Source organism: Macaca fascicularis, chromosome 19 (genome assembly GCF_037993035.2).
Source record: "Macaca fascicularis isolate 582-1 chromosome 19, T2T-MFA8v1.1".
In the NCBI taxonomy this organism is placed as follows: Eukaryota; Metazoa; Chordata; class Mammalia; order Primates; family Cercopithecidae; genus Macaca; species Macaca fascicularis.
The window spans coordinates 41,602,601-41,630,127 of NC_088393.1; the positions used below are offsets into that span (position 1 = coordinate 41,602,601).

The following is a 27,527-nucleotide window of genomic DNA, read 5'->3' on the forward strand; positions in this document are numbered from 1 at the left end:
ATCCTGGCCAACATGGTGAAACCACTGTCTCTACTAAAAATACAATAAATTAGCTGGGCGCGTGGCTGTCATCCCAGCTACTCAGGAGGCTGAGGCAGGAGAATAGCTTGAACCCAGGAGGCGGAGGTTGCAGTGAGCCGAGATCATGCCACTACACTCCAGCCTGGTGACAGAGCTAGACTCTGTCTCAAAAAAAATTTAAAAAAAAAAGTAAATCTATATTAAGTTAAGTTGTTTATTTCAGGATTTGTTACTGCAGCCTAGCTTGATCTGTCTGCCAGTTTGAAGTGTTGAGAGTCAAGATACCTGAGTTTGATTCTGAGACTACATGTGGTCTAGTGCAAGACCTTTAATTTCCTGAATCCCCTTTTTAATCTATAAATTGAAGGGTTTAAATTAGATTATCATGAAGGGCCTTTTTGCCACTTATATTCACAGATTCTGGATGGCAGCACTCACATGCAGATGTTCCTTGACTTATGATGGGGGATATGTCCTGATAAACCTCTCGTAAGTTGAAACTATCCTAAGTTGAAAATGTAAGGGCCAGGCACAGTGACTCATGCTTGTAATTCCAGCACTTTGGGAGGCTGAGGCAGGAGGATTGCTTGAGCTCAGGAGCTCGAGACCAGCCTGGGGAACATGGTGAAACCCAGAAAAAATACAAAAATTAGCTGGGTGTGGTGCTGTGTGCCTGTAGCCCCAGCTACTCAGGAGGCTGAGGTGTAAGGATGGCTTGAGCCCAGGAGGCGGAGCTTGCAGTGAACCAAGATCGCACCACTGCACTCCAGCCTGGGTGACAGAGCCAGACCCTGTCTCAAAAAAAAAAGAAGAAAAGAAAATGCGTTTAATATTCCTAATGTACCAAACATCATATTGCCTTAACTTAAATGTGCTAAGAGCACTTAACTTGCCTACCTTAAATGTGCTAAGAGCACTTAACTTCAGCCTACAGTTTGGCAAAATCATCTACCACAAAGCCTTTTTTTCTTTTCCCTCTTAGAGGCAGGGTTTTACTCTGTTACCCAGGCTGGAGTACAGGAGCACAATTACAGATCACTGTAACCTCAAACTCCTGGGTTCAAGTGATCCTCCCACCTCAGCCTCTGGAATACCTGGGACTATAGGTGCATACCACACCTGGCTAATTTGAAAAATTTTTTTGTAGAGGTGGGGTCTTGCTGTGTTTCCCAGACTGGTGTTGAACTCCTGGCCTCAAATGATCTTTCCAACTTGGCCTCCCAAAGTGTTGAGATTACTGTTGTAAGCCACCAGGCCCAGCCACAAAGTCTATTTTGTGATAAAGTTATAAAGAAATTTGGATCAAAACTCAAAATTTGAAGTATAGTTTCTACTGAAAGCATATTGCTTTTTTTTTTTTTGAGACAGAGTCTCACTCTGTCACCCAGGCTGGAGTGTGGTGGTGCAATCTTGGCTCACTGCAACCTCCGCCTCCCAGGTTCAAGCGATTCTCCTGCCTCAGCCTCCCAAGTCGCTGGGATTACAGGCATCTGCCACCACGCCTGGCTACTTTTTGTATTTTTTAGTAGAGACGAGGTTTTGCCATGTTGGCAAGGCTGGTCTCAAACTCCTGACCTCAGGTGATCCACCCGCCTCAGCCTTCCAAAGTGCTGGGATCACAGACATGAGCCACTGCGCCCAGCTGCATATTCCTTTTTTACCTTTGTAAAGTAGCAAAACTGTAAGTCAAGCCACTGTAAGTCAGGAACCATGTGTACACTTTTCTGATTGACGTACAAAAAGGAGACTAAGTCTGGCACTAAAGCCATCCCTGGAAAACTTATTTATTATTATTAGTTTTTGCTATTAAATGAGAAGTTAGTTATGTGAAGAAAATGACAAAGAAAGATGAAGTAATACTTTTTTAAAAATTAGTTTTATTGAGATATAATTCACATAATTAGTTTATTTGGCTCATGGTTCTGGGAAGTTCAAGGTCATGGCACTGGCATCTGGTGAGGGCCTTCTTGCTGCGTCCCCAAGGTGAAAGGTGGAAGGACAGGAGAGCTCAAGAGAGCAAGGCAGGATTGAACTTCTGTAACAGATTCACTCTCACAATAAATTAAACCACTCCTGTGATAATGCCATTAGTCTATTCAGGAGGACAAGAGCCTTCAGGACCTAATCATCTCTTACAGGTCTCACCTCTATAAACTATTGCACTGGGGATTAAGTTTCCAATACAAGAGCTTTGGGTGATGTTTCAAGCCATAGCAACCACTATTTAACTTCAGAACATTTTCATCAGCCCCCAGAAAAGCTGTACACATTAGCAAGGACTCCTCATTCCACAAATCTACTTTTTTTTTTTTTTTTTTGAGACAGATTCTCACTCTCTTGCCCAGGCTGGAGTACAGTGGCACCATCTTGACTCACTGCACCCTCCACCCTCCACCTCCAGGTTCAAGTGATTCTTCTGCCTCAGCCTCCTGAATAGCTGGGATTACAGGCATGTGCTGCCACACCCGGCTAATTGTTTTTGCATTTTTAGTAGAGACGGGGTTTTACCATGTTGGCCAGGCTGGTCTTGAACTCCTGGCCTCAAGTGATCTGCCCCCCTTGGCCTCCCAAAGTGTTGGGATTACAGGCGTGAGCCACCACACCCGGCCAGATCTACTTTTTTATTTGTATAGGTTGCCTATTCTGGGCATTTCATATCAGTAGACTCATATAATAGAAGTCTCCTCATCTGGCTTCTTTCGCTTAGCGCAGTGTTTTTAAGGTTCATCCATATTGTAGCATTTATCAGAACCTCATTCCTTTTTATAGTTGAATAATCCATTGTATGTCTACTACATTTGTTTATTTGTCAGTTGATAAAGAGTTGGGTCGTTAGCTACTTTTGACTGTTATGAAGAATGCTGCTATGAACATTTGTGTGCAGGTTTTTGTTTGGACATATTTCTCCATTTCTCTTGGGTGTATACATAGGAATGAAATTGCTGGGTCATGTGGTAACACTATATTTAGCATTTTGAGGACCTGCCAAACTACTCCACAGTGGCTATCCCATTCTACTTTTTTTTTTTTTTTTTTTTTTTTGAGACAACGTCTTGCTCTGTTACCCAGGCTGGAGCACAGTGGCATGATTTCGACTTATTGCAACCTCTGCCTCCTGGGTTCAAGCAGTTCTCTTGCCTCAGCCTCCTGAATAGTTGGGATTACAGGCATGTGCCGCCACACCCAGCTAATTTTTGTATTTTTTAGTAGAAACAGTGTTTTGCCATGTTGACCAGGCTGGTCTCTGACTCCTGACCTCAAATGATCCTCCCGCCTCTGCCTCCCAAAGTGCTGGGATTACAGTGATGAGCTACTGCATTTGGCCCATTATATGAGCTACATGCAATGTATGAGTGTTTTGATGTTTCCACATCTTCATCAATACTTGTTACTGTCTTTTTTACTGAAGTAATCAGTTTTGATAAAGCAGACATATGGCAAACTAAATAGTCAGTGAAGATATTTTTACATGCGTATTAGCTTAAGTTGCTCTCTAAACAGTTGTAATGTGTATTGGCATATTTATAAAAATTTGCACTGTGAATTTAGCACTAAAAAAGTTAATGACTAATAACATAATTCTTCAACTTGTTTAGCTTTTAGAAAATTTTTCATTTCAAGAATGAAGCACTCTTGAAGGGAAAAAAAGGAGTAAATAAAAAATGAGTTGTTTCATCCTCTCCCTCTTGATTCACCAGATGTAATTGTTCTCTTGGAGCAATTTTTTTTTTTTTTTTTTAAAGACAGATTCTGTGTTGCCCAGGCTGGAGTGCAGTGGTGTGATCATGGTTCACTGTAGCCTCAACTTTTTGGGCTCAAGTGATCCTCCCACCTTAGCCTCCCGAGTAGCTGGGACCACGGGTGCGCACCATCATGCCCGGTTAATTTTTGTATGTTTTTGTAGAGACAGAGTTTCACCATGTTGCCCAGGCTGGTTGAACTTCTGGGCTCAAGCGATCTGCCCGCCTTGGCTTCCCAAAGTGCTAAGATTACAGGTGTGAGCCACTTTGCCCAACCTCTTGAAGCACAAAAATGTGTGTGTATATGTGTGTGTATATATATATATATATATATATATAGTTTTTTGGTTTTCTTTTTTGAGAAAGAGTCTTACTCTGTCACCCAGGCTGGGAGTGCAGTGGTGTGATCTCAACTCACTGCAACCTCTGCCTCCCAGGTTGGAGTGATTCTCCTGCCTCAGCCTCCCGAGTAGCTGGGATTACAGGCACGTGTCACCACACGTGGCTTATTTTTGTATTTTTTAGTAGAAATGGGGTTTCCTTCTGTTGGCGAGGCTGGTCTTGAACTCCTGACCTCAGGTGATCCGTCTGCCTCAGCCTCCCAAAGTGCCAGGATTACAGGCATGAGCCACTGCACCTGGCTGCATAAACTTATCTTTATAAATTATATGCTTCTAAATTATCAGGTGGACTGTGCCTTAAATGTATAGGCTTGAGTAGGCGGGGCATGGTGTCTCACACCTATACTCCCAACACTTTTAGAGGCCAAGGTAGGAAGATAGCTTGGGATTAGGAGTTCAAGGCCAGCGTGGACAACATAGTGAGTACCCTGTCTCTACAAAAAAAAGCAAAGAAAATTAGGTGGGCATGGTGGTGCATGCCTGAGGTCCTGGCCCCTGAGGAGGCTGAGGTGGAGGATTGCTTGAGCCCAGAAGGTCAAGGCTGCAGTGAGCCGTGATTGCATGACTATACTCCAGTTTGGGTGACGGAGAGAGACCCCATCTCTAAAAACAAAAAAAGTAAGTGAAATAAAATGAAATATCATTGCTATCTTTTATTAATATTTTGTGTTTTGGGAGCCATTATTCCTATATTTTCCTTACATTTTAAAAATGTGGTTTCTTTTAGTTTTTTGAACCTACTTAAATTAGCTGACTTAAACTCTTTGTTAAGTCAAATATCTTGGCTTCCCTTGGGGAGAGTTTTCTATTGTTTTTTCCCTTTATATGGGCTGTATTTTTTTGTTTCTTTGCATATCTTCCAATTTTTTGTTGAAAACTGAACATTTTATTTTATTATTTTTAGACAGAGTCTCACTCTGTCACCCATGCTGGAGTGCAGTGGTGTGATCCAAGCAATTCTCGTGCTTCAACCACCTGAGTAGTGGGACCATGGGTGGGTGACATCACACCTGGCTAATTATTTTGGATTATTAGTAGAGACAGGGTTTCACCATGTTGGCCAAGCTGGTCTTGAACTCCTAACCTCAGGTGATTTGCCCACATCAGCCTCCCAAAGCCCTGGGATTACAGGCTTGAGCCATGTGGCCAACCAACTGGACATTTTAAATGATGTAATGTGGCAGCTCTGAAAATCACATTCTCCTCCCTCTGCAGGTGAGCTCTCAGTCAGGTAAAATACAGAGATATTTGCAAATGGGGTATTTTGGGGAACCACCAGACAGGTCAAATAATGCTAATTTCTTGGGAATGGTACTTTGAAGGAGCTGTAGCCCATTTCTGCTTCCTCTGCTAACTGCCAGTCTTCTGGTCTTCAACGTGGATGCAGCTGGTAGTTTTCAAGGCTGTTATGGAGCTGGAGAGCTAGGAATGGGACTCAGTCAAGTTAAAATGCTACAAAACTCACTGTTCTTACCCGGATTCAGCTATTTGTCTTTGATAAATTATCCCCAGTTTGCTTTTTAAAAGCCTATTTCCACAGTTCTGAAAAAGGTGATTCTGATTATTTTGCCAATTTTTCATTGTCTTTATGTAGTAGAGAATTTTGGTCAGGGGAAGTCCTTAGTCTGCCATTTTTGATGATACTCTTTCCTTCCCTTCTTTTTAGGCTTTTATTTTCATGAATCTCGTATCTGTTGGTGTTTTGTTTTGTTTTGTTTTTTAAACAGGGTCTTGTTTTGTCACCCAGGCTAGAGTGCAGTGGTGTAATCATGGCCTACTGCAGCTCCGAACTCCTGGGCTCAAGTGATCCTGCTTCCTCAGCCTCCCAAGTAGTGGGGACTACAGGTGCACACCACCATGACCAGCTAATTTTTTAAATTTTTTGTAGAGATGGCGTCTTGCCCTGTTGTTCAGACTAGTCTCAAATTCCTGGCCTCAAGCGATCCACCTGTCTCAGCCCTTCAAAGTGCTGGGATTACAGGCTTGAGCCACTACACCAGCCTATACGATGTGAGGTCAGGGTTCAGATTCATTCTTTTCATGTGGATATTTAGTTTTCCCATCACTATTTATTGAAGAGACTTTTCTTTCCCCATTGGATATTTTTGGCATCCTGGTCTAAAATCAGTTGACTGTAGATGTTTGGGTTTATTTCTGGACTTCTAATTCTACTCCATTGATTTATGCATCTTTCATTATGCCAGTATTTCACTGCTTTGATTGCTATAGCCTTATAGTAGATTTTGAAATCAGGAAATATGACTTTTACAACGTTTTTTCTTTCAGTATTTGTTTTGGTCATCCTGGATCCCTCACTTTTTTTTTTTTTTTTTTTTTTTCTTGCCTCAGGTTTATATGTACAGATAGCACAGGAGGACCCCAGCCCCATGCAGATGGCAGCCCGAGGGGTTCACACCAGTCCTTCTGTTCTCACATTGGTAGACAGAGATACCTACTCTGAAGCCTTTATAGGGGCCTGGGCACCTTTGGGAGCCTGAGCTGGAACTGAAGCTGGAGCTGCAGCCTGGGCCTTGGTTTGATCCTTGGCCTTGCTTGGCCTTTGGCTGGCACAGCCTGAGTACCTTGGCAATGCGGGCACGAGCACACTTCCCAAGCTTGGGGTGGGCAATGTAGACAAGTCGATCGAGCTTGTGGCTGACACCCTTTGGGATCTTGGGCTTAATCTCCTTGGGCTTTACGAGGGCCTTGATAGCCTCGGCACGTGCACACATGGCCTTGGCATTGTTGACCTGCATCTTCTTTAGGCCCTTTTTGTTGTGCTTCTTGGCAAAGTGCATGTTCCTCAGGAACCTGGGGTCCACTCCTTAAGAGATTCGTATCTTTGTAATCGGATTTCTTAATACCATTTCTGTGCCATTTTCGGGACTGGTTGTGTTTGGTGTGGTTCTTGGTCTTGGCCGTGTCTGTACCTTAAGCCCCAGCTCCTGAAGCACCTAGAACCGGAACCCTCACATTTTTATATGAATTTTAAGGCTTTGTTTTATTTTTAGATACAGAGTCTTGCAGTGTTGCCCAGGCTGCTCTTAGACTCCTGGGCTCCAGTGATGCTCTCACCTTGGCCACCTCTAAGTAGCTAGAACAGCAGGCATGCGCTACCATTCCTGGTTTCCAAATGAATTTTGGGGTCAGCTTGCCCATTTCTGTAGAAAAGGTAATTCAAATTTTGAGGCCGGCACAGTGACTCATGCCTGTAATCCCAGCACTTTGGGAAGCCGAGGTGGGTGGATCACTTGAGGCCAGGAGTTTGAGACCAGCCTGGCCAACATGGCAAAATCTCATCTCTACTAAAAATACAAAAACTTAGCCGGGCGTTGTGGCGCGCGCCTGTAATCCCAGCTACTTGGGAGACTGAGGCAGGAGAATCACTTGAACCCTGGAGGTGGAGGTTGCCATGAGCTGAGATAGCGACACTGCACTCCAGACTGGGCGACAGAGCACAACTCTGTCTCCAAAAAAAAAAAAAATTTTTTTTTTGATAGAGATTGTGTTGAATCTGTGGATGAATTTGGTGAAATAGTATAACTTTAAGCATTATAAGTTTCATTTAGAGAAAGTTTGGAAGTATGTAAAGTGAAAAAGTTCAGTGTTTGTGATTTTTTAATTAGGTAAGCATATAGGTCCCACTTGGCCTTCTAGATCTGTCAAAGGAATGGGGGCAGGCTCTCCTAGAGCCACAGGCAGCCCGCGGAATAGGAACTAGGAAGCTGGTGCACCACTGAACAAAGATAGAGTGCTTCTCAGGGCTGCCTAAGACTCTCACTGTGGCCAACTCAGGTGAAGGTTTTCCTTCAGAGGCTACAGAGTCTCCACGGGAACATCCTGCCCCCCTTCAGCATTCCTGTAGAGTGCTTCTGTTGTATATCAAAACCTGTAAATTGTGGAGCACTCAGGTGGGGATAGATATGATTGCCTTATTTGTCATGAATTTGAAAAAAGAAAACATTTGGGAACATGTTTTTTACAAGTAGCCATTTGATATTTGTTTCCTGAAAAGTTTATGAGATTTTTTTAAGGAGCTCAAATTTTGTTGAACATAGAGCCATAAATAGTGGTTGTTTTATTGACTTTATATGTATGTGTTTGTATCCACAGTGTTCTTCTCATTTCTTGCCTTTGTAATGTACCTAATTCCTGTGTTGCCAACACAATCATAGAAATACAAAGGAATTATGGTAATTGGCCGTAAGTGATGAAGTATGAGTTACATTTAATTATATATTCAAAAAAGGAAAATGGAAAGAAAGAAAACCTGGTTATCAATAAGTAGACCAAACTATATACCACCATTACTTAGGTTGTAGTTGAATATGTGGTCAAGCACGGTGGCTCATGCCTGTAATCTCAGCATTTTGGGCTGAGGCAGGAGGATCACCTGAGCTCAGGAGTTTGAGACCAGCCTGGGCAACATGGCGAAACCTCGTCTCTACAAAAAATACAAAAATTAACCAAGCATGGTGGTATGTCTGTAGTCCCAGCTACTCTGGCGACTGAGGCAGGAGGATTGCTTGGGCCTAGGAGTTCGAGGCTGTAGTAGGTCAAGGTCATGCCACTGCACTCTAGCCTGGGTAACAGAGTGAGACTCTGTCTCAAAAAAAAACAAAAACAAAAAACAAAAAAAAACAGTTGGCCAGGCGCAGTGGCTCATGCCTATAATCCCAGCACTTTGGGAGGCTGAGATGGGTGGATCACCTGAGGTCAGGAGTTCGAGACCAGCCTGGCCAGCATGGCGAAACCCTGTCTCTACTAAAAATACAAAAATTAGCCAGGCATGGTGGGTGCTTGTACTCCCAGCTACTCAGGAGGCTGAGGCAGGAGAATCACTGAAACCTGGGAGGTGGAGGTTGCGGTGAGCTGAGACCACGCCACTGCACTCCAGCCTGGGCAACAGCAAGACTCCATCTAAAATAATAATAATAATAATAATAAAATAAGTTAAATATGTGGTAAATGTGACTTTCAGTGAAATGTATTTGAACTTTTGTTTGGGAGAGCAGATGGTTTCAAGCAAGCATTATTCCTGATTTTAGCTTTTTGAGAAGAATCACAGTATTCCACTGTTGTAAGTATCAGAAACTATAATCAGTGATGTCCAGATTCTGCTCTTTGAACCTACCCAGAGTCAGGGGTTCTAAGAAGCCACCCAAGGTGTGAAACTGGTATAGCTTGCCAGGCTCCCGCTCTGCACACCCAAAGGGAAACTGGTACCGGAGGGAGGATTGGAAGAATCGTGTCTGTAAACCACCTGGCAGCCACTCCCTTCTCCAGGCTCTGTTTCTGCACCCTGCACTTAAGCTCAGCTTGGTATCTGACTGTCCCGTCCTGCTTTGGGACCTTTGCCGTGGTGGTCCTTTCCCTTGTGAGTCCCACCTGTCCCTTTTGCACTTGTCCAAACCTATCCTACAATCAAGGCCTACTTCAGAATAATATTTTTTTCGTAACAGACTTCTTGATTTCTCTCGCCCTTTGCCCATCTCTGTCTTTGCTGATGCCCCATAAAGTTTATGAGTGCTGTGCTTGTCAACAGCCCTCACCATAATCTGAGTACTCAGGCAATCCTCCTGCAACTTGTGAGCTCTTCAAGGAGGAAACGAGAAAATGCTGAACGATGATCCAGGCCCCCCGTTCAACATGCCAGCCTCAGCTTTGAAGGGGCCAGCCTAGAATCATACTTTTTTTGTTGCATTATTTTTTTATTACTACTTGAGGAATTTTCTGACAGTCATTTCATAGTTCAGTGCTCACTATTGTACTTGCTCCTGTAAGGTTATAATATGATTTCTTATTCATTTGTCGCCCACCTGTGTGGATAACAGCATCACAGGAGTTATTGTCTGGAATTACTCATTGTCCTGTAGCCTTCCTCACTTTATCTTATTTTTCCCCCCGACAGGAAAGGACTTAGAAGCCTTACAAATACATCTGTGCATTCTTGCTTCAGACTTTACAACTGAGGGCCAGCCCAGTCTGGAAGCATCTCTTGTTAATGTTACAAGGAAACCGCTACCTCAGCAAACAAAAGGAATGGAGGAGGAGACTTATAACAAATGCCATTTAAAAAAAAAAGAAAAACTTGTTTTCAGAAAACATTAGAGGAAATTCGGAGAATTTTAGCATTGCATAGAAGCAGCTTCACAGGTAAACAGATTTGACGGGCAGGCTCTGTCAAAATTCTGCAGAAGTTTGATCTTCTTAAGGACTTTGTGTGAAGTAATTCTGTACTGCTTTTTAAATTGCTGTTGATCAGCTTCTGGGTTTTTGGGTTCTAACTTTTTTGGGTATATTGAAGACATGGTGTACTACATTATATTACATTTTTAAAAGTTAAGTTATTTTTCTGCCATTGTAAATACAAGTATCAAACTATTCTTGCAAAGAAGTAAACATTTTTCTCAGCAAGCATATCCTTTTAGTAAGAGAGTGGAATGCTAAACAGTTCTTATCCAGCATTTTGGACATCTTTTATTTTTTGTCAGAGATCTTGCCTACACTGAAAATATTAATTATATAAACCTGTTGTCTCTCTCACCTCTACGTTGGATCACATGGTCACCTGCCTCATGGAAATGCCTTTTTTAAAACTTCGATTTCCAGAACTCCGCTATTTTTATACCTAGCTACAGTTTTGAGAAAGAAGAATCAGAACCCTGACCCGCTTACGGTCGCTGAGACAATTCCCTCTCCCGCATGTATTGCTGCAGTGCCCAGGACAGTAAAATGGACTACAAGCGGCGCTTCCTGCTTGGCGGGTCCAAGCAGAAGGTGCAGCAGCACCAGCAGTACCCGATGCCCGAGCTGGGCCGAGCGCTGAGTGCTCCCCTGGCATCCACAGCCACCACTGCCCCCCTGGGCAGTCTGACTGCTGCAGGCAGCTGCCACCATGCCATGCCCCACTCCACTCCCATCGCCGATATCCAGCAGGGCATCTCCAAGTATCTGGATGCCCTGAACGTCTTCTGCCGCGCCAGTACTTTTCTCACAGATCTCTTCAGCACTGTGTTCAGGAACTCTCACTACTCAAAGGCAGCCACGCAGCTCAAAGATGTGCAAGAGCATGTCATGGAAGCAGCCAGTCGGCTGACCTCGGCCATAAAGCCTGAGATCGCCAAGATGCTAATGGAACTTAGTGCTGGGGCCGCAAATTTTACGGATCAAAAGGAATTCAGTCTCCAGGACATTGAGGTAGAGTATCTTTTGTGTCATACTTGTGTAGAAAAATATACTACAAAGGTAAGTGAGAATATTCTCTTAAGTTTTTTCCAAATCACTGTAATAGTAGCCTTTGTCCTGTTTCTGTTGGTACTCTGTCTTTGTAAGAAATTTATGCATGCCAGGTTCTGAATTGCTTTCATATCAAATTAAGTAGGTTAAGGGTAGGTGTGGCGGCTGTAACCCCACAGTTACAGCCAAGGCGGGAGGATCGCTTGAGCTCAGGAGTTTGAGGCATCATAGTAAGACCTTGTCTCTACAAAAAATGAAAAAATTAATTAGCTGGGTGTGGTGGTGTGCACCTGTTTGATAGTTTTTTCTTTTTTTTTTTTTTTTTTTTGAGTCGGAGTCTTGCTCTGTCGCCCAGGCTGGGGTGCAGTGGTGCGATCTCAGCTCACTGCAAGCTCCACCTCCCGGGTTCACGCTATTCTCCTGCTTCAGCCTCCTGAGTAGCTGGGACTACAGGCGCCTGCCACCACGCCCAGCCAATCTCTCACATTTTTAGTAGAGATGGGGTTTTACCGTGTTAGCCAGGATGGTCTCGATCTCCTGACCTCGTGATCCGCCTGCCTCGGCCTCCGAAAGTGCTGGAATTACAGGCGTGAGCCATTGCGCCCGGCCGGCTTGTCATAATTTTGTTTAAAAATTTGACATGTAAAAAGCATGCCTTTACTTCTCAAAAGAAATGTAAGCAGTGAAACTTCTACCTTCCTTTAGCATCTCATTCCTTTCCCCAGAAGTGACCATTGGTAACTGGTTGTTGTATACCATTCCAGACTACGTGTCTGTACATGCATGGATGTTTACAGATGTGTGCAGCTTTAAGTTTGACATAAAGAACCACATTGTTCAGCCACCATTTTGCCTGATCACTACTTGATAGAGATATGGCAGGAGAGCAGTTAGGAACACTTTGTCCTCTCCTAGAAAGTATTGAACAATCTTAGACTCTGACACAGCTGTCACCCCATGATGACATAGTGCTCTTAGCTTTATTCAGGACTTCAGGCAAAAGTGGTTGGAGATATAAGGCCAAAGGCTTTTATTTTAACCTGAGCGTTACTGAGCTCTTCTTCAGGCCATGCTTGCAGGTATTGGAGGAAACAGAGCTTGACCTGCAGGGCCCTTTGCTTCCCAACCCTGGAGGGCAAGTTCGCCTGTTGCCCAGGGCAGGACAATTAGAGAAGATAACCAGCTGTGAGCAGCAGGGGCTTGGTAAGCCGCTGGGGCACAGCAGTACCTGCTTTGTTTCTTCTGCTTTCCTGGGACTGGCATTGACCCTTGTAGCTGAGAACGGGAAATACTTATTGTTGTAGTTTGGAATTTTGACTTGGCTTTCTGCATTGAAATGCTGATTAGATAGCTGGAATACTACCATGCTTTTTTGTACATAATGGGCTGAACAGGCTTTCCCAGACAAGTCTGGAAACTAAGTAGTTGGTGGGTTTTCCAGTTTATGCATCTATTCTGAGTTTCAAACAGCTGACTTACAAATGAATTTCTAAATGTAATTGCCAAGCATAGGCCCGCAGACTTCACGTTTCACTTTTTCCCCAGAGCAGTATTTGTTGTTTCTGGAATTTATGTACTGCCAGGGGATTTAGCCATAGGCCAATAAGGGTCTCTCTCAGAATGTTCAGCAACTCAGATGAAATGGGTAGGCATTTGGATTTTTTCCTTTCTGTTTTTTAAGGATTTTTATAAGCGAGGTCCTGAGAGTTGCTTTGACATTCATCCCTGGGGAAAGAGGTCTGTGGCCTAACATTGCTAGGCAAGGCCTCTACTCAGGAGCTCAGTCCGGGACTGTGGGTGAGAAAAGCTCTGGATTTGAGAGTATTCAAATATTTGACCATTTAAGAGCTAGGACAAAGGACGATCCTGTCCCCTTGCCATGTGGCCAGTGCATGTGTACAGTGTTCCCAGGTGATTTTGACTTACAGCCAGGTTTGGGCTGTGGTTATTGATTGACAGATACTGATGCCTGTGTCCAGGAATGGTGGTGGCTGACTGTGTGCTCTGCCACCATGCCTTGGAACCAGCCGGGCATATGTAAGTCCTGTCCAGTCTGTACTCACCAGTGACTTTGTCCCTTAGCCCAAGTGGTTCACCCTCACAGTCTCCCTGTTAGAGAAGCGAGTTGTGACTCTGGGGTTTCACTAGCTGACTAGTGCCTGCGACACTGTTTGGTACATCAGCCTAGGAAGTCAGTTACAGGGCACAGAGTCAGAAGACCTGGGTTTGGAAGGTGACATCTGTCACTTAAAAAAAATTACTTGTTCAGTGGAAGTGTACGTAAATAAAAGAATCAAAGTGACTTGTGATTTGTGCATTCACTCCACAGATATTTATTATATGCCTCATTTCTGCCTGGTGCTACTCCAGCATATTGATTGCAGCAGTGAACGTGACAGAAATCTCTCCCTTCATGTAGCTAGAAGGGAATTTCGATCTTAGAGAAGGTAGTTAGAAAAGGTACCACTGAGAAGGTGACATTTGAGTAAAGGCCCGAAAGGGATGAGAGAGCAAGCCTGTTGGCCAAGAAAAGAGGATTCCAGGCAGAGGGAGCGCCTAGCACAGAGTCCCAGAGGCAGGAGCCAGGGAGGAGCCAGCCTGGAGTGTTGGAAGAGCAGCACGGAACCTACTGTGGCTGAAACAGAGTGAACGGAAGGGAGAGAAGTAGGGGTGAGGTCAGAAGGGTAAAAGGGGCCACTCTGGTGTCTGTTCTGAGTAGCCAGATAGGAGGCAGGGTGAGGTACACTTCTGAAGGGCAGGAGAAGGGAGGACAGCAGGCTGGGCTCTGCCATTCTTATGTAGTGAGCAGTGATGCCACTTCTCCCCTTGACTTCTTCATACTGGGTAGCTCCAGGGCTCTGGTTTTACATAGGGTCCTCACTGTTGAGAGGTGTTGGTCCTCTGTGTAGGCAGTCCAGGAACCCAGGGCAACCATGGGGCTCCCAGGAGTTGTATGTCTCTAAGGAGACTATATTTTATAAATTCCAGCATTGATTGATTTTTCAAGTGTTTACCATCTTGTGACTAAGCAGACAGACAGACATACACACACACACATACACACACATATATATGCTATATTGCTCAGGCTAGCCTTGAACTCCTGGGCTCAAGCAGTCCTCCAACCTCAGCTTCTTGCATAGCTGAGACTGCGTAACTGAGACTACAAGTACGTGTCACTGTGCCTGGCTCTCAAATTACACAGTTGCATCTTGGCTTTCAGTTTGACACGACGACAAATTTCTTTTGTATATATGTGATTACCCATCAATATGTTTGAAATAATTTATCTGTGAGTGCTGACTGACTCTTAATTAAGGACCTTAATTCAGGTATATTAACATTTATTTTGGATAGATATATGCCAAAAATATTGTAGAGTAACAATAATGGAAAATATTAGAAACTGGTTTCAGAAATATGATTTGCATTAACCTTAATGGAATTAAATGTGCATCCTGTTCCTTCTTTTTTTTTTTTTTTTTTGCCCTAAAGGTAAAAGTCAGTGTTACTTGTTTTGACTGGTAGATCTTCCGTAACAGATTATGGAGTAAATATTTCCTAATGGTATGTGCCAGATGAAAGTTCATATTGCTGCTGCTAATCAGAAACTGAAGGTCACCTCATAAAAAGCTTGTATGAATCCAATTTTGAAACTTGCTAATTTCAGGTCAGTCTTTTTTGGCTTGCTTTTTTGCTGAGGTGAATCTGCCATTACCTAAATTGTCTTCAGACTTTAGCCTGTAGAGGAAGCTGTACTTAATTAAGCAGCTGGAATTTGGGTGATTCTGTAAATTTGCATTGTGGTCAACAAACATGATTTACCATCTGCCTAGCCCATTCTACGTGGGTGGAAGCCACCAGGACCAGTGGGCATCTGTCACTGTGGAGGGACTGGACCCTTTGACTTTAATTGAGACAGGCATGTGCAACCAACTCATTATTCTGATAATTGCCCATTAAAAGGAGAAAAGTAAGGAAGTAAGCAAATTTCCTGCTTTTCCGGTAGAAACTGTTTTTCATGGTAACCAAATAGCCCTAATGGATGAGAGAAAAATCTCCACTTTGCAGACCATGATCAATTCAGTGACTCAACCAGTGGCCAACAGTGGAGGATGAAACCATTTGTTGGAAGGTTGCTGAGGAACCGCATTTGGGAGAATCAGGCCTTCCCCACCCAAATCCCATTGATCAGCCTTAGTGTCATGGAAATGGAGGCAGGTAATTATGTCTCCTGATGTGCTGCAGTAAGAACCACACAACATCTCTAATATTAATATTATTATTCTACTTCTCCCTCTTAAAAAAAAAAAAAAAAACCTGAAATAATCTAATCTAGCTTCTAAAATGAATCCAGTCTACAGGAAATGTGGGGTGCAGTGACGCAAGTTATGCAATACCACGAGAAAGCAACCAAACAAATTCAGAATGTGGTATATCCTGTAATAAGTTGACCTGATTTGTTTAACAAGTCAGTAGCATTAAAAAAAAATTACACAGAATGTACTGTTCTGGATTAAAAGAGAGTTAAACAATATAACAACCAAATAAAATTACCTTTTGGGGTTGAGATTCAAACCAAATGTAAAAAAGATAATGTTTAAAAGAGAATTTGGGAAGCTTGAACACATACTGAGTCTTGGTTGACTGGGATTTGCTTCAAAAAAAAAAAATGATGGGGAAGGATAGATGGAAAAAACATGGCAAAATGTTAATGGAATTGAAACTTTTAATTTTTTTTTTTTTTTTTGAGACGAAGTCTCGCTCTGTCGCCCAGGCTGGAGGTCAGTGGCCGGATCTCAGCTCACTGCAAGCTCTGCCTCCCGGGTTCATGCCATTCTCCTGCCTCAGCCTCCCGAGTAGCTGGGACTACAGGCGCCTACCACCTCGCCCGGCTAGTATTTTGTATTTTTTTTTAGTAGAGACGGGGTTTCACCATGTTAGCCAGGATGGTCTCGATCTCATGACCTCGTGATCCGCCCGTCTCGGCCTCCCAAAGTGCTGGGATTACAGGCTTGAGCCACTGCGCCTGGCCGAAACTTTTAATTTTTTTGTAGAGACAGGATCTTGCTGTGTTGCCCAGGCTGATCTCAAACTCCTGGGCTCAAGTGATCCTCTCACCTCAGCCTCCCACAACACTGGGATTATAGGCATGAGCCACTGTGCCTGGCCATAGGATTGAAGCATTTTGATGGGTACATGCTTTTTTGTCTGTTTGGACCTTTTCCAAGTTTGCAAAAAGTGAGAGAGAAATTCAGGAATGTATTAAAAGTATAATGTGTCAGAGTACCCAATAAATAACTCCATTTCATGGAGGAGTTTTCGCATGTGAAGTGGTCTTCTAACAGAAAGGGAGCGTTATTGAGTAGTTAGAAAACCCAAGGTATAGGGATGAAGAGAAAAGCATGTGTTCTTCAAAAAAATGAAGAGAATAAAAGTGAATCAAAGGAGAAAATGGGAACAGAGAAAAGACCCTCTCTGAAAGTGGGAGGCCAGCAGCAGGGTAGGAGTCAAGGAAAGAATGAAATGTTGCTAATTTGGGGGACTAGTGATTGAATGACAATGTTGCTGTCTTTTCAGAGAGTAGGATTTAAAATTTTGAGTTGCTGAAAAGGCTTGAGTGAATTTGCTGGAAAAATTAGGTTTGGTGGGTAGATTAGAAGGAAACAAATAGGAGAGTTCATGGAATATAATTTCAGATAGAACTGGCTCTCCTGAATTAATTGTTTTGGTTCTGGTCAGCTTGGGAGACCTCACAGGATTGGATATGGCCTGTTCTGGCAGCCTCCCTCCTCTTTACAAACCAGGAACCTGAGCACCCATAAAACAGCATTTGCCTGTAGTCCTTCTGAGGCCAGCCAGCGAAGGGGTTATGTGTCCTATGTGTCTGCTGCCTCCCCGCTGCCTCGGGCCAGTGCAGTCTAGTGCAGAGGGGCTTGTTGGCAGAGGCCATCCCACTGTAAGAACAGGCTGCCTTGCCCCTCTGCTAATGGCGAAATGTCCAGAGCCAGGAAATCAGAAACAGCCTGATGTGGAGGCACCCCTGAGCACCCTTGCTCTCACTAGGACCACTCCTGAGTAGGCCCAGCCACCTGCCCTGCCTTCCTCTTCTTCCAGCTGAGCCACCCACCCGCCTCGATAAATACACATGAGCTAGCTGCAAGCGTTGCACAGATGACAGGGTCAATAAAAGCGCTCCAGGACTGGTAGGCCAGATAAATAAATAGACAGTGGCACTAGGTGTGATGAGTGCTGTGATGCAGATGGAAAATAGCCTCAAGTCTGTTGATTCGGCAAAACTTTCAACTGCTCCTCTCCCCGCACCCAGCTCACTGTGCCAGGGCCAGCCCTCGTACCAGAACCTCCTGCCTAACCAAGAGCGCATCCGAGTGGGGGCAGGGCAGATAGCCCAGTAGGCCATGGGGAGAGTGAGGAGATACTGGTAACTGCCTCTCAATATACAATCTCTTTTTTCTTTTTTCCTTTCTTCTTTCTTTCTTTACCTTTTTTTCCCCCCAAGACAGGATTTCACTTTGTTGCCCAGGGTGGAGTGCAGTGGCACAATCACAGTTCACTGCAGCCTGAACTCCTGGGCTCAAGTGATTCTCCTGTCTCAGCCTCCCAACTATCTGGGTCTACAGGTGCACTTCACCACACCCAGCTAAACTGTATTTTTTTTTGTAGAGTCAGGATTCCATTACATTGCCCAAGCTGCCCTTTTTTCTTAGTAACAAACTCTCATTTTGTTTTCCATACTGTGCCTGGAATAAGGACTACTCTTAGTTCCTTAAAGCTGGGCGTGGTCACTTGAATAAGATCTGGTTCTTGACGGTGTAACTAGAAGTACTGCATGAGATTACTGGGACGTCTTCTTAAGGGGTAATGGGTGATCCTTTCTCCCCCAATTTTCTACCATCTCCAGTGTGTGCAGAATGGCCGAGGGCCATTTAGCCATTTCCAACCATGGAGTCACCTAGAAATGGGAGCCTCGCATGAGTGTGCTGAGCAGAAAGCTGGGAAGCAGGCTCCTTGTGATGCCCTGGCATCTCTATTCCAGCCCTGGTCCCTCTGCTCTGGATTTGTTTTATCTTAGAAAAATATAAACATCATTGTTTTTTTTTCCCCCGTCTGAGATGGAGTTTCACTCTTGAGTACAATGGAGTACAATGGTGTGATCTCGGCTCACTGCAACCTCTGCCTCCTGGGTTCAGGCGATTCTCCTGCCTCAGCCTCCCAAGCAGCTGGGATTACAGGCGTGTGCCACCACGCCCGGCTAATTTTTGCATTCTTAGTAGAGACGGGGTTTTACCATGTTGGTCAGGCTGGTCTCGAACTCCTGACCTCAGGTAATCCACCTACCCTGGCCTCCCAAAGTGCTGGGATTACAGGCATGAGCCACTGCACTCGGCAACATTGTTCTTATTTAAGCCACTATATTGGTTTTGGGTTTGATTTTAATTAATTTTTTTTTTTTTTTTTTTTTTTTTTTTTACTGTAGAGATGGAGCCTCACAGTGTTGCCCAGGCTGGTCTCAAACTCCTGGGCTTAAGCGATCCTCCTGTCTGGGTCTCCTAAAGTGCTGGGATTACAGGTGTGAGTCACCATGCCTGGCCTGTTTCTGTTTTTGTTTTGTTATATGTAGATAAACCTGATTCTAATTAAATGGAAGCAGGAAGACTAGTTAAGGGGCTATTAGAGCAGTCTAAGTGAGGGATGATAGTAGTTTGGAATAGAAGGGTAGCAGAGGTGACTAGAAGTAGTTATATGTATTTTTACTGCGGTAAAATATATGTAACATAAATTTTGCCATTTTAACCATTGTTAAGTGTACAGTAGTGTTAAGTACACTCACATTGTTGTGCAAGCATCACCACCATCCATCTCTAGAACTTTCTTATCTTCCTAAACTGAAACTCTGTACCTGTTCAACAATAACTCCTGGTTCCCCTCTCCTCCCAGCTCCTGGCAACAACCTTTCTTTGTGTCTCTATAAATTTGACTAGGAACCTCGTATAAATGGACCCATAGAATATTTGTCCTTTTGTGACAAGTGTGTTTCACTTAGCATAATGTCTTTAAGGCTCATTCGTGAGCTTTAAATTTCTTTTTAAGGCTAGCATCAGAATTTCCTTCTTTTTAAAGGCTGCGGCCAGGTGCAGTGGCTCATGCCTGTAATCCCAGCACTTTGGGAGGCTGAGGCGGGTGAATCACCTGAGGTCAGGAGTTTGAGACCAGCCTGGCCAACATGGTGAAACCCCATCTCTACTAAAAATACAAAAAATAGCTGGGCATGGGGATGAATGCCAGTAGTCCCAGTTACTCGGGAGGCTGAGGCAGGAGAATCGCTTGAACCTGGGAGGCGGAGGTAGCGGTGACCCAAGATCGCACCGTTGCACTCCAGCCTGGGTGACAAAAGTGAAACTCCATCTCAGAAAAATAAAAATTAAAATAATAAATAAATAAATAAAGGCTGATAAATATTTCAGCAGTTGTATTTTGCATGATTTATGACATGAGCACCCTCTGGTAGTGCTATGTAGTACTCTCTGGTAGTACTATTTACTCTGGTAAATCACTCTGGTAGTCACTCTCTGGCTACCAGCCTCTGGTAGTCACTCTCTGGCTCTCAGCCTCTGGTAGTCACTCTCTGGCTATCAGCCTCTGGTAGTCACTCTCTGGTAGTACTATTTACTGAGATGGGGAGTAGTGAGGAAGAGTAAGTTCAGATAATAGGTCTGTGATGCCTGTTAGATATCCCATGGGTGATTTCTAGAGGATAGTTGCATACACAAATCTGGAGTTGAGGGTTGAGGTCCAGAACTTGGAGACCCTCAGTCAGTAGATGAATGTAAAGCTAGAGAACTAAAGGAGGTCATCAAGGAAGAGCGTAGTTGGAGAATAGTAAACCCTGGGGCACTCCCACATTCACAGTCAGAAGATGAATAGGAAGCCGCGCAGGAGTCTGAAACTGGAACAGCTGGAGAGCTAGGAAGGAAATGAAGCAAGGGTGCTGCTGCTGAAGGGAGGTGAGGCCTCCTCTCCACCCCATTCCAAGATTTGCCATAGTTATACCACTTGGAACACTGTGCACATACAGCCGGCTGGGAGTGTCCCTGTCAGATGTGGATATTGGGATCTCTGTCTCAGTGCGGTAACATGCAAGGCATCCAGTGTGACAGAGTGGCCTCACCCAAGTGATATGTCATGATAAGGAGACTGGCATATGGAGACTGATTGGAGACTGATTTCTATTTGCCAGTTTCCTGTTTGCCTTTGTAATCGGTTTATCAATTGAGGTATTTTAGTATTCTTGATGGAAGTGACAAATTTTAACAAAAAGTACACTTGTGAACAAAAAGAATTTTCTGACCTCTGATGGGCTCCTGAGGCCATATATCAGGATAACTTAAATATATTTTTATCTCTGCCCTATATAAACCCACAGTGTATTATGGAGAAAACTTGCATTTTGTTTTTATTTATTTTTTGAAATGGAGTCTCGCTCTTTCTTCCAGTCTGGAGTGCAGCGTTGTGATCTTGGCTCACTGCAACCTCTGCCTCCCAGGTTCAAGCGATTCTCCTGCCTCAGCCTCCCGAGGAGCTGGAATCACAGGCGTGCACCACCATGCCCGGCTAATTTTTGTATTTTTTGTAGAGACAGGGTTTCACCATGTTGACCAGGCTGGTCTTGAACTCTTGACCTCAAATGATCCGCCTGCCTCAGCCTCCCAAAGTGCTGGGATTACAGGCATGAGCCACTGTGCCTGGCAAAAACTTGCATTTTGAATGGGAAAAATTACTCAATAGTAATTAACATGGACTTAGTTATCTTGAGTGGCATTTCATTTTTTCCCTGGATGATATTTGGTAATTATTATTATTAGGTGTGTTAAGATATATAGCAGTGTAGCTGAAATATAAAACTTCCTATGTATATTGATATGGTAACAAATTTTTAATATATTTTATTTTGGAAAGCAAACTATAAAACAACACACAATCTACTTTTTGCAAAAAAAAAAAAATCTATAGGTACAAATATGGGCTGTTAGGAATCATACAATCAATGGTTATACCTATTTAGGAATATTTAGAACTATTTGTATGTTTGTATAGCTAATCTTTCCCCCCCGACTTATTGATGATGAGTATTACTGATACAAAAGGTTTTGTGCACCACAGTGCATTGCCCATGAAATATGAACTCAGAAACTGCGCATGCTGTTATTATCACCAGCAGTGAAGCAGCGTGTCCGGGGGCAGAATGTACTCTTGTGTGAATTATTAGCATTTGGTGTTGGTTCCCACACCCTTGGGCATGAGCTTTCTTTCTCTCCCTCATTTGTTCTAAACATAGCATGGCAGCTTTTCTATGCTCTAGGTTATTGCTGACTGCAAGGAGACTGGGTTGTTCTTTAGTTAGTTTTTTTTTTTTTTTTTTTTTTTTTGAGACGGAGTCTCGCTGTGTCTCCCAGGCTGGAGTGCAGTGGCGTGATCTCGGCTCACTGCAAGCTCCGCCTCCCGGGTTCACGCCATTCTCCCGCCTCAGCCTCCCAAGTAGCTGAGACTACAGGCGCCCGCCACCACGCCCGGCTAGTTTTTTTTTGTATTTTTAGTAGAGACGGGGTTTCACCATGTTAGCCAGGATGGTCTCGATCTCCTGACCTCGTGATCCACCCGCCTCGGCCTCCCAAAGTGCTGGGATTACAGGCTTGAGCCACCGCACCCGGCCTTTAGTTAGTTTTTTACTTATTAGTTTCAGTAAGCCTGTTTCTTACATTTTTCTACTGTAGCATAATCTTCATAATTACTTTCTATAGTCCAGGCATGGTGTACTGCATTCTCTTTATCTCTGGGTCTTTGTGTCACATTCTAGTGTGTAGCTCATTATGTAATGAATCCAGTGATCATCAGAACAAAAGAGACCTCATTAAGAACAAGGTTGAGGACACTAGGAACCTAATGTAACATTTAAGGTATAAATGAGTATTGAAGAGAAAGAAATGATTGAATGCTTTGGAATTTCTAATGCAAGCACCCATCTTGGACCTACTTACACTGGGTTTTTAAAGTAATCAGAAATAAATGGATGTATGAGAGTTTTACTTGTTCCTCACTCTAAAGGGATATAAAAAAGATGAACTCGAGTTCATGGAGTTGAGCAGAACAGTGAACTTAGTGAGAAATTATTTGTATTGATGTGAAAATCACACCATGTTTTGGGAAATGGGGTGGACTTGGGCACTCCATAATTCCAACCACATGCAGGTATTACAGGCTGAGTCAGACCTGAGTCTAGAAGAGGAATAGCTGCAACTAAACTTTGAAATATTCCAGGAAAGCAGAGTTGACATGTAGGTTGATCTTCAACAACTGCAGTGGTATAGAAAGAGTGATCTTGGCCAGGCACGGTGGCTCATGCCTGTAATCCCAGCACTTTGGGAGACCGAGGCGGGCGAATCACGAGGTCAGGAGATCGAGACCATCCTGGCTAACACAGTGAAACCCCGTCTGTACTAAAAATACAAAAAATTAGCCGGGCGTGGTGGCGGGCGCATATAGTCCCAGCTACTCTGGAGACTGAGGCAGGAGAATGGCAGGAACCTGGGAGGCGGAGCTTGCAGTGAGCCGAGATTGTGCCACTGTACTCCAGCCTGGGCCACAGAGCAAGACTCCGTCTAAAAAAAAAAAAAAAGAAAGGGTAGTCTTTTGGGGCTCCAAATAGGAAGGCCTTAAATTAAAAACTGTTTTACAATCTGAATAAAATATAAATATCATCAAAAAGAAAAGGTATTCTGGTCACGTACATGAACACAACATCCTTAGCAGCAGATGTGGTATGTGTGCAAAGGAATAGGAAGGTAAACATGCACGCTTCTCCTCCAACATCAAGGTTGCTAGAAAACAGGCTCTCATTCAGTAGACCCCGATAGCCGTCTGTAATCTATAGCTCCTCCTCTGATTAGTATTTATCCACTATTGTGGCTACATTCTAGGTCTTGTCAAAGGAAGAAAGTGTAGTCTGGTGGTTGGCAACACAACTTTTGGAGTCAAACAGACCTGGTGTCAGATCCCCACTTATTACCTGCTTGACATTGAGCAAGTTTCTTTATCTCAGTAAACCTCAGTGTTGTCATCTGTAAAATGGGTGAATTGCTCACACCCCACAGGGATGGTTCACCAAACGTAAAGTGCTTGGTATTTAAACACTCAAAAAATGGTAGCTGTTGATAGAGCTTCACTGGCATTTTAAACTTAAATGCCTGCCTTTGGCCACTCTGCTCATCCCCAGCTTCCCATACCTGTTCTGCAATTTGAACCACACAGTCCAGGAAACTTTCTCCATGTGAAGGAGAAAATAGCTTTCCACAGCCCTGGGGTCACACACTCCCAAATTTATGTCAGGAAGACACCCAAGGACTGGCTCATCCCTGGGTCAAGGAGAGTGGGGTCTGTTTCAGGCGGGGAGCTCAGCTAAGACATGAGATCCTCATAGAGGAAAGGTGGGCAAAGGCAGGCAAGAGATTGAGCTCTGTAGTCTCTTAAGAGAAGGTGGTGGTTATGTATCTGCTACTCTGGGTAAATTTTTAGAGCAGCTATCTGATGAAACGGCTGTTTCCAAGGTCCAACATTAACATTGGTTTGATTGGCTTTGAATAAGTTATTTACAGCATAGATATTTTGTTACAATCATAATTTGTATGACTGAGTTGGTCTCCAGGCATCCTGGGTAGGAGAGGGAGGTGCACAGTGGCTGAGCTGTTGTCCTCATTCCTTATTTATAGGAAAGAAGCTTAGGTTAAATGACTCATCCAAGGTCAAACAGGTCCTAAGTGGTGGAGACAACACAGACAATGCCTTTTAAAACTGACCCGAGTCTCTTACCCCACTCCTTCCTACGGCAGCGTTCTGCCTTTCTTACTGCCACCCCATAGCAAGAGGGCTTCCTCTACCTCATTCTCCCCAGGGGTGATGGCCTTGTCAGAGAGCATCCTGTTCTTGATCTGGGGGCCCTCCTTCAGGCCTTTAGCCATTCCTCAGAACTTTGCCCCTTAGGAGGTGATAGGGTAGCTCTCTCTTTGCCCTTGGTCATTTCCTCGGAGAGCCTTTTCCTTCCCACCCGCCTGTGTTCCTTTCCCAGCAGCACCCGACCTTGCATATCTGTTCATTGCCTGTTGACTCCCCCATTAGAATGTCACCCTGGTGAGAGCAGGGACTTGCTCATTCTCTTTCCGGTAGTGTTCCCAGCTCCTTGTGCTTCGTGCGTATTAGGCATCCCCATGTTATATATTTATTGAGAGAATGAATGACTCAGTTGTGTCCGTCAGAGCTGTGAGCGTGTGAACCTAGAGCTAATGGAGCATGGCGTCTTCCCTTTCTCCTGCTCCTCCAGCTTCCCATAGCTGCCAAGGTGCTGAGGAAGGAGAGGGAGGAAGAGTTTGTGTCCCTGGGGAGCCAGCTCACTCCTCCTCCCTGTGTCTGCAGTGGATGAGGAGATTGAGGATACCTTCAGCCTACACCATTTAAGGTGGAGTTTCTGTCACGTGCCAGTCGATCCCAGTTTAGAGTCTGCTGAAGGCAGTGGGGCACACAAGTGAAGGGCATGGACATTTGAGTCAGGTGACTGGTCCACCACATCTAGTTTGTATCACCTTGACAATATTTCATAGCCTTTCTATATCTTGATCTTGTTGTCTGTGAAGGGAGGATGACCTCATAGGGTGGTTCCTGGGATTGAATGCTCTAGCCCATGTGACTCTCCAGCGTTGGTCACGTCCAGGCTGCTTGCTCCACTAAAGCTGTCTGTGTGCTCTATAGGACTGAATAGCTGCTGCTTATTCTACTCCTGGCACCTGTCTAACTGGCCTGGGTGCGCTGCCTCTGTGTCCCTCACCCTGCCCAGTCTAGCACAGAGCACTGGGGGAAGTGCTCTGAGGAGGTGTGAGTGGAAGCCCAGGAGTTTGGGGGACTTCAGCCTGTAATGCCAGTTGTTCACTCTGGAGGGCGGATGCTTTGGTGTGAGATTTGTGTGCGGTTTTTTGTTTGCTTTAGTTGGTCCTGGTGATTTCCACGGGGTGAGGAGGGATTCAGAGAGAGTAAGTGTCATGCTGGGAACTGGCTTGCCCCTGCTTCTCTAGGAAACAGCTCTGACTCGTGGGAACTGAGAGGACATGTGGCAAAGGGTAGATGCTGAGGCGAGGCGAGAGGTCCACCTGCGCACTGCGCCCAAGGAATCTGCGCATGTGCGTGAGGTAAGGCAGGGTAAGAGGTCCACGTGCATGCCACAAGGCAGAGAGTCCACGTGTTCATCTGAGGGGAGAGGAAGGTTGAGTCTTACTGTGTGCTGCTCAAGGGTCAGGACAGTGCATGGGCACTGTGCTGGATTTTGGTTCCTTGTAAAAAGCAATGGCCATAGTTCCCTGACCTTCACTACTTCCACGAGGCAGTGGGCTGAGGGCTGGCTCTCTCAGGTCCACTCCTGCTCAGTTGGGTGAATTGCAAACTCAGTAAAGTAAGTTGTGAGTAAGTAATCTGCATAAGCCAAAGAAATATAAAATATCTTCCACAAAAAGATTATTAGGAAACAGGATAAAAGAGCTACAAAAGGTTTTTGTTGGTATTATTGTCAGATCTGATGTGGGCAAAACAACTATGAGAGATTAGGAAAAAATGTCAATAATCTGGAAGGTTTGTGGTCAGGTTGCTTTGTAAGTGGCAGGTTTTTGCCCTGTGTTAAAGAGGAAATAAGGCCGGCCATGGTAGCTGACGTCTGTAATCCCAGCCCTTTGGGAGGCCGAGGCAGGTGGAGTGCCTGAGGTCAGGAATTTGAGACCAGCCTGGCCAACATGGTGAAACCCCATCTCTACTGAAAATACAAAAATTAGCTGGGTGTGATGGTGCACTCAGGTCAAAGAATCGCTTGAACTCGGGAGGTGGAGGTTGCAGTGAGCCGAGATCATGCCACTGCACTCCAGCCGGGGTGACAGAGCGAGACTCCATTTCAAAAAAAAAGAAAGATAAATAATAAATGATAGAGAACACATTGTAACTGGTTTACGCAAGAGAGTAACAGGGAGGAGCAGCAAAGGAGCTGTCAGAACAGCCTTAGCCCATACCAGAAGGCTGCCAGAGAAATGCACAATCATATCTGAAAATGTTTGTGGCACGTAGTATGTATTTAGTATACATCTTATTATAATTACATATTTATGTGTATAGTATTTTTTAAGTTAATTTCCTACTTGGTCTATTAGCAGCCAATCACGGATATATATCAGGCTAATGGTACTCATGAATGGAGCTGTCCATTATATTTTCTTGACTCCTGGAAGACTGGTCTGTCAGCTTTGTTTCGTAAGACTGGAAAGATGACATATGACTATGTTAATAACTATGTTAACACTCTTACTAAAATAACCAGTATATTTGGATTCCATTTTCAATGGAATGTCTTATGGTCAAATTGGCCTTCTTTCAGATTTTCAGTTGCACAGTTTTCTTCTTTACCTTCTGAATACTGTGTGGACATAATTGCAGTTGTGGATGACTGTGGTTCAGCAGGAGCTCAAAGACACCAGAAGTGGTGTGAGTCCAGATGTAGGGAGTGGAGAACAGGATTAGGGGCAAGTTGGTGGGAAATGGGAAGACTTATTTCAACCTTGGACCTTGTTATTTGATGGAAATGTTTTGACTTCTAGGCATCAGTCACCGAGGTCCAAACACAAAAACAAAGGCAGATCCTTCTGAAGCATGGTGGCCTTTTACCTTTGTATGATTTTGGAATTCCAGTTAACCATTGCTTCTATTAAGTTGGTCACTGAAAATTTACTGCGTGAATCCAACAGCAACCCACAACCTAAACATCCCTGGCTGTCTTGTTTTCACAGGTGTTGGGGCGATGTTTCCTGACTGTGGTGCAAGTCCATTTCCAGTTTTTGACTCATGCATTACAGAAGGTCCAGCCGGTGGCTCACTCTTGCTTTGCTGAGGTCATTGTGCCAGAAAAAAAGAACAGCAGCAGTGGCGGCAGCTTATCTGGCATGGGCCACACACCTGAACTGGAAGAAGCTGTGCGGTCCTGGCGGGGGGCTGCTGAGGTAACCCTGGCTTTGGGGAGATTGGTACC

General features: G+C 44.3%; 1 protein-coding gene and 1 pseudogene across 7 annotated transcripts in view; one reads left to right on the plus strand and one right to left on the minus strand.

Moving 5' to 3' along the window:
* GARRE1 (granule associated Rac and RHOG effector 1) overlaps window positions 1–27,527 on the plus strand; it is a 99,724-nt gene that overhangs the window by 35,551 nt on the left and 36,646 nt on the right. For 5 of the 7 annotated variants that reach the window (XM_074023106.1, XM_065536424.1, XM_015440945.3 and 2 more), the window contains exons 2-3: window positions 10,074–11,362; window positions 27,289–27,498. In XM_074023106.1, coding sequence (XP_073879207.1) covers window positions 10,868–11,362; window positions 27,289–27,498 — 705 coding nt within the window. In that variant the 5' untranslated portion in view covers window positions 10,074–10,867. Of the gene's footprint in view, window positions 1–438; window positions 511–10,070; window positions 11,363–27,288; window positions 27,499–27,527 lie in introns of those variants that run through there. The other 2 variants (XM_065536421.1, XM_074023107.1) reach the window with 2 other exon arrangements.
* On the minus strand, window positions 6,615–10,473 carry LOC107128202 (large ribosomal subunit protein eL29 pseudogene; annotated as a pseudogene).